The sequence below is a fragment of the Corvus brachyrhynchos genome, unplaced genomic scaffold (assembly GCF_000691975.1).
Source record: "Corvus brachyrhynchos isolate BGI_N302 unplaced genomic scaffold, ASM69197v1 scaffold283, whole genome shotgun sequence".
Lineage (NCBI taxonomy): Eukaryota > Metazoa > Chordata > Aves > Passeriformes > Corvidae > Corvus > Corvus brachyrhynchos.
In genome coordinates this window covers 544,681-551,633 of record NW_008237409.1, presented here as the reverse complement: position 1 = coordinate 551,633, position 6,953 = coordinate 544,681, and the positions used below count along the sequence as shown (strand labels likewise).

Genomic DNA, 6,953 nt, shown 5'->3' with positions numbered 1-6,953 from the left:
GGGGGGGGGGGGGGGGGGGGGGGGGGGGGAAGGCTTTCAGCAGCTCTGGGTGCTGGCGCTGGGTGAGTTTTGGTAATGAGTTCACTGGCCTGTCATCTTCCATATCTTCATCCATGTTGTCTTCACCCTCTGGAAAACATGAAAGGAAGAAACTCCCATAAAAAAGCAAGCAGAGCATGAACTGGACCAACGAGCCTCCCTAAAAGGCAGCCATCAGCAGAAGAGATGAGCAGGAGGCATCACTGAGCTACAGGCTGGTGGCACAATGGCACGGCACAGCACAAGGGCACAGCATTGCACAGCCCTCTCCTTGCTGCCTGTGGGCCAAGGACCTGGATCCAGGCAGGTGTGACAGCTCAAAGACCCAGCTAGAGCAGGGTGCTCCCAACAGGCTGGGAGGTCTCACCGGGGCAGGCGAGGGGAGCACCATGAGCAGAGGCCAACAGAAAGCACCTGGCTGAGCTCTGTCTGGGCTGAAGTGGGCTCCTTCTGGGAAGAGGAACAGGGTTTCCTTTCCTGGCCAGTTGTTCCACTGATCGGCACCACCCCTTCTGCTCCCAGAGCAGGAAGGAAACAGCCAAGGAGAAACACGGCAGCAGGTCTCTCGTCTGGTTCTGGAAAATGGACTCTTGTCCAGTCCAGGAAGTAAGGAAGCAAAGCAGGAACATGCTGGTTCTGAGATCAGGAAGACAAGCCCGGCACCCTGCACTGCCTGCTCTAGTGCCAGCCATGCAGCAAAGAATAAAAATCTCAGAAGATACAGAAGCAGCAGGAACACCAGGGAAGACACTTCCCCTCCACAAGCTCTGGCTGGCAGCAGCTTGATGTGGTCACTTTTGGCAGAGGCCACTGCAGAGGGAACAGCTAGCACTTCTAAGGACAAAGCACTGCTACTCCCAGCTTCCATCAGCCTACACCTGGAGCCTGCTCCTACCAGCAGAGATGATGAGCCTGAACGAGAACCTGTGGTATCATCTGCCTGGCGTGCCAAGAGCAAATGCTGCCTTGAAGGAACTGCTGTGAATGGTTATGCACTGCTACAGCCTCTGTGTCTCTGGAAAGCTCTACATCCACAGACTGCCTACTCTTCCTACTGCAGATCCCTGGTGTGGAGGGAAGCATGCACTCTTCTGTCTCGCAGATACTTCTCACTGGGAACTGCACATCAGATATCCATTAGTGTCATTTCATCTTCACTGTGAATCCTTCTCACACAATGTGAAGGCTCATTAAAGTTGTTTAAATGCTCTGGTGATCCTCCCTGTACCAAATCCTTCTTCCATATGCGCTGAACACCCTCCCACATCCACACAAATACACCAGGATGCCCATTTCTAATGAGCAGGGCTGCAGAGCTGTGCAAGAAGAAAGCTAAGTTTGGAAAGCAGGAATTTATCTCCACAATGAGGTTGCATGTGCAAACCTGCACTTTGTTTCTACCTGACACTGATGCACAAGTTTCAGTTTACCTCACATGAGCAGCAGTGTGTTATTAACACCACCAATCATTACAAACACCCCAAAACCTTTTACTTTATTCTGAATGCAAAGAAACCCTGACGCTGCTAAAGGAAGACCCCCACCACCCCAGCGTAACGGTGTCAATGACCTTCCGTGATGATCACGAGACAAAGAGAAAAATTATGGGTACCTGATGCTGTCGAGGTAGATGCCTGGTCATCCTCTGGCTGAACTGTCTGGCGAATAATTCTGTCAATCTCCAAGACATCCATCCACTGGCTCAACTCGTTCTGCAGCTCTGCCAGCCGCTGCTGGGTAGCGATCTTCTCTCTCGCCAGCCGCTCCATCTCGTGTTCGTACTCTTTCTCCTTCCTCTTTAAAGTCTAAAGTCGGAGAAAAGAAAAAGAAATATGATGAGAACGAAGACAAGAATAATCTACACTAATCTGGTCACTCCCATGCCCACAGCTCATTTTTTGTATTGCCAGTTATGCTGGTGTCAAATGTGTTGAGCTGTATTTACACCTGCCAAGTTCGGGCAGAAAGGGAAGGACAAGAGCCAGCACATAAAGCATCACTCTGGTTGAACACTTTCTGCTTTCTGAGGGAAAACTAATAAGCCCCCAAAACTGAAATGCTTAGAATGAAAGAAAAAGCATAAGTACTGATGAGTTTCTGGGCAACACACACTACACCAAGAGCTCCTGACCTAGAAGAGATGGTGAAGAACCAACAACCCCCTGCACCACGGGGAAGTCTGAGGTCAAACACGAAGGAAGGGTATATGTTGTCCTCTCCTGCTAATGCCCCCTTGGCACTGGGAGTTGCCACATCCAGCTGCTGCATCAGTCAGCACAATACAGAGAAATGCCCCGCACTGCCCAGCACTGCTGCTGGGAAATATAAACACAGACCTAAGGGGGATCAACTACTCCAAGTGCAGCAGAAAACAACAGGCCTGTTGTATGAGTTTTTAAGCCAGCAGTGTAGCACTGCACAGTCAGAGACCTGGTCCCCCACCCCAGGGCCACACTTACTGTATGCATAGAAGAGACAAAATTAGGTGAAATCTGTAAAACTACATCCAGACTGTCTGTTTTCTGAAGTTAAGTTTCACCATTGGGAATTTAAATCCCACACACACTTCTGAAAATACCAGCCACACAGAGCCCACATGGATGCTCCTATTCCCTCACTGCTGGCAAGCACTGAGCTCAAAAGCAAACCCCACACCTGGCTCATGGTGTTAACACATGCTCTATTTCTCTCTCAGGTTCTCCAGGATGAGTACAATCAGAGCCTGACCTCATGCCTTTCAGTAGTTCTGCTGGCGTTGTAGCTCACAAGTTTGCTGGGAAGGACCTTAAAGCCTGTTCAGCCAGGCCTTTAATGCAGCCTAAGGCAACACAGATTAGGGCAGCTCCTGCTGCTACCTTTGTCCCGGTAACAACAATAAAGGAAGTATTTTTAAAAGAGCCAAACAATTTGTGTTAGCAGGGCACAACCAGTGCAGGTGTGTCAATGGAGACAGTTTCCCTGCCTCCAGATCAGCTAAAAGCTCCTCAAAACAGAGGGTTTTCAGGCAAAGGGGACAGTTCTTTCTCTCCTACTGCTTTTCAAGCCAAAGCGGGCAGCAGACAGGCCAACATCACGATCCCACAGTTCTGTCCTGGGCAAGCCCAGCAGACCTGCAGCCCACTGCAGGGAGGTGGCCATGGGGACAGCCAGGAAGGGAGGATGGGGACTCCTGGAATCCTGGCTCTGCACCAGCCCTGACTCGTAGCCCAGAGATTCCCACATGGCTGAGGCCCAAATCCACAGGCTAGTTTTAAAGTCTCTTTCCTATCCAATGCAGCCAAAGTATTTTGCCTGACCCAGAAAAGTCAAGTGCTGCGTGTGCTCTGATCCCCTTGCAAAGGTGTGTGGCTGAGACACGGAGCAATGGAGGGGAAGGTGAAGGTGATGAGGAAGGTGCTTGTTCCTGGGTCAGGTTTAAACATGCAAGAAGACTTGCATGTAACTTGTCTGAATGTCTTCCCCTCACTATGTCATCAGGAAAGAGGCAAGTAGAAGAAAGGATGAGGCTAAACCTGATGTGCAAACATGAGCCCAGCCCCTCTCTGCAGCATCTCCCCAAAGCTGCTCTCCACACAGAGCACGAGAGGACAGGACAGGAACAGCTCTCCAGGAGGAGCAGGCACGAATCCCTGCAGCCTCGGCACCGCATCGGGCGCAGCACACGCATATTCAAGCAGATTTGGCTTCATTCCCTGCTGTGAGAGGAGACTCCCAGCACTGGGGGAAAGCACTACTACGAGGTATGAGCAGGGCAGCCGGTAATTAGTTATAAACTTTTAATTACTGGGAAGGCAGGCAAACCCTCAGCAAGCACCAGGAGGAGTCTCCGAGCTGAGAGAGCCAGGGAGTTCACTGTGTCACTCTGAGGCACTCCACAGGCTTTGGGACCCGGCACTGGTCCAAGCCCGGCCCTGTGGGCTCTGCCTCCCTCAGTGCCAGCAGTCCCAGCCCTTGACCGGGCGCCAGCTCCCGGCAGCCCCTCGCTGGGTCTGCGGCACGGCTGGGCGCGCTCCAAGGGGAGCTGCTGGGGAGGCTGCAGCAGCAGATGGGCTGGAGGCACCGCCAATCTTTCAAAAACTATTCTGGGATGCAATTCACTGGAGCTCACTTGGTAAAGCCAGATCTCCAGGCTGAGCTGCTCTGGCCTAGCAATGAACTGGGTGTGATTAAATGGAGCCCTCCTCCCTCTCCTGCAGCTCCCTCGGAGCACAGCCGCTCTCTGCGGGTACACGTGGGTGCAGTCCCCCCCAGTGTGCCCTGCACCGGGAGCTGAGCCTGGGAGCACGGTGCAGCAACGAGCGCTCACTGAGGGCCAGGGAGCAGGGACCCTCCTGCCTCTGCACTCCTTGCCACCGCAGCATCTCCCCTGTGCCCTCTGACCGCGGCACTGCCAGCCCTGGGGACATGCACATCTCTGGCATCCGCCCCCTGACAGATTATTTTCTGCAAATCATCCTGCCCACATCAGGTGCCAGGATTTCCCGTCAGTCAACAGAAAGTCCACAGTGACAGCCAAACCTTAGTCACTGGGACTGTGGTCACTGACCTGCCCCTGCACATCAAAACCTTTAGAGACACCCACTGATCCCCGGGATGTTTTTCTAAAACAGGAATTTCTGTCGGCACTATCACCATGGATCCCATGCAATACAAAACCAGCCACTTTAAAATAACATACAACCACACACTCTTTTCCCCAAACCCAAGCCTTTGGAATTTTCCAACAGAATGGGCAGTAATGGTAGCACTGACAAGGGCAGAGGGGACCCTAAAACTACAAACAACACAGTAACTGTGAATTAAATTTTGATAAAAGAAATTCATACAAATGACCAACTACCTTTCCTTCAAGATCTGAAACTTCATTAAGGCAGAGGCCTGGGCCAGCTGTGAGGCAGGAGCTGCCATCTGATCCACCTCCACAGCCACTGGGAAGGACCATGGCAAGGATTCACGTCTGGTGCTGGCACCTGGGATGACAGCTAAGCTGCTTGCCAAGATCCTGAAGGACGCACACTTAACCTGGCTCATGAAATACTGATCCTGTTTCTCCACAGTGGAAAAATCACTGAAGTTACCTGCGTTTCTGTTTTCCCACTTCCTCAGAGAGCGGCCAGGCTGGGCTGGCCCCAGGAAGGCCAGGCTCGAGCTCTGCTCTGTTAGCAGAGGGCAGCCCAAAGCCGGGGGTGGCACCTCACTGAGCACAGCCCACGTGCACCACGGCAGCGCCAGATCTGCTGCAGCAGCAGAGCCCACCCCACCCCAGACTGCTCTCTGCAAGCACCAGGCTCCAGCACAGATCCTCCCTCTTACGTCTGTGCCTCCATCACTGTAGCATTTCTTTTTTTCCTGTTAAGCAGTTGGGAACCCTGGTTGCCCAGGCAACTGTTACACTGCAGTGTGAGGAACCTACAGAAGCTACGACTTGAGAACTCTTCCTCATACTCTTGTGAATCCATCCATGGCTTTTGATGCTTGGGAAGTTTTGCAAGTCAGCTGCTGGCTCTGGTGAAAGCAGGTATGTTCCATTCTGAACAGTGTCAGTTCTGCTGAGCTGAAGCTGAGAGTGAGCCCTTTGCAGCAGAGCAAAGGCCTGAGCCTCCCCTGCCAGGCACCACAGCAGTGGGCACAGCAGGGGCTGCTCCACAGGCAGGTGGAAGCGGTGACAAGGGCACAAGGGCACTGGTGAGTCCCTTCATCTTTAATTTAAACACCACCAACCAAATTAAAATCCACATGTCAGTTTGCTTTTGCTCCCCTGAGTATGTGAGTCTTCTCCTGTACCTGTCAGCTCCTTGGCAGCCTTTATCCACCTGGATTACTGAAGCGAGACCAGATGACTGCAGCAACAGCGAAGGCCTGACACAATTCCAGAGGTAACGCTTCCCCACTTTGTGCCCACCATCCCAGCTGTTTTGGAGCCACTGTTTGGTCCTTGAGTGCATCTCCTTGTCATTATTTGGTAAACAAACCGTACACCAACTCCTGCTCTCCTTATGTAGCAACAATCATTTGTCGCTGCAAAGAATTTTCCATTTTATAGCTGTCTGTAATTAAATTGCTCACTCTCACGTCAAGACTGGAAATAATGCCCCCAACGCCTTCCCTGCCTCAGGAATGTTGCTGGCCCTGCGGCTGGCATAAGTGAGGTTTAAAAGGCCTTATTACGCAGCTCCCCTCATAAACATTTTATTAGCAGTTTAAAAACACACTTTCAATTATGAACTTTTCCAAAGAATATTTCCGCTGCTTTCTTCTCTTACATGGCATTCGCTGATTGAAAATACCTAATCAATGAGCAATTAGGAGAGTGATTGGCAGTTTCGAGCTGGATTCTTCAACTCTCTGCCCTGGGGATCACAGCTGGTGCCACAGAGTGGGATCTACTGGGCCAGGGAGGGTCCTGAGCTGCCATTCTACCTGAAGGACGTCCAGCACAGACCAGACCAGCTGCTCGGGCTCCCCATTGCTGCACAGAGCTGTGATTCCTATATGTAATGGAAAAAAACCCTAAATCCTAAGAAAAGGATCTTATCCTTGCTGGGACTGCCACAGTGCAGGAGATCCACAGTAGGAGCAAGCATCCACCAGCCTGACTCCAAAAACATTCCAACCAAGACCAGAGGGATGCTGGGGAACCAGCTGTCCCCACACAGCCCCGGATAGAACCCGAACAGCCCCAGCTCCAAACTCCATGGCCAAGCCACCACACTCACCTGTAGGACTTGGGGATTTTCCATCACTTCTATCAATTCTGGGCATTCCTAACTCGAATCATGCTAAATTGTCTCAGCTCCTCAGCTGCCACGAGCAGTTTGTTCACAGCCCAGCACCTACAACAACCACCTGCCCCAACCCCAGCTGACCTGCTGCGATGGAGGGAGTGGAGCCCACGGCAGCGGGAAGATGAGGAG

General features: G+C 52.0%; 1 protein-coding gene across 1 annotated transcript in view; it reads right to left on the bottom strand.

Moving 5' to 3' along the window:
- MNT (MAX network transcriptional repressor) overlaps positions 1 to 6,953 on the bottom strand; it is a 19,621-nt gene that overhangs the window by 550 nt on the left and 12,118 nt on the right. Inside the window, 2 exon segments of the mRNA XM_017730870.1 lie at positions 8 to 129; positions 1,652 to 1,844. Of these exon segments, the coding sequence (XP_017586359.1) occupies positions 8 to 129; positions 1,652 to 1,844 (315 nt within the window).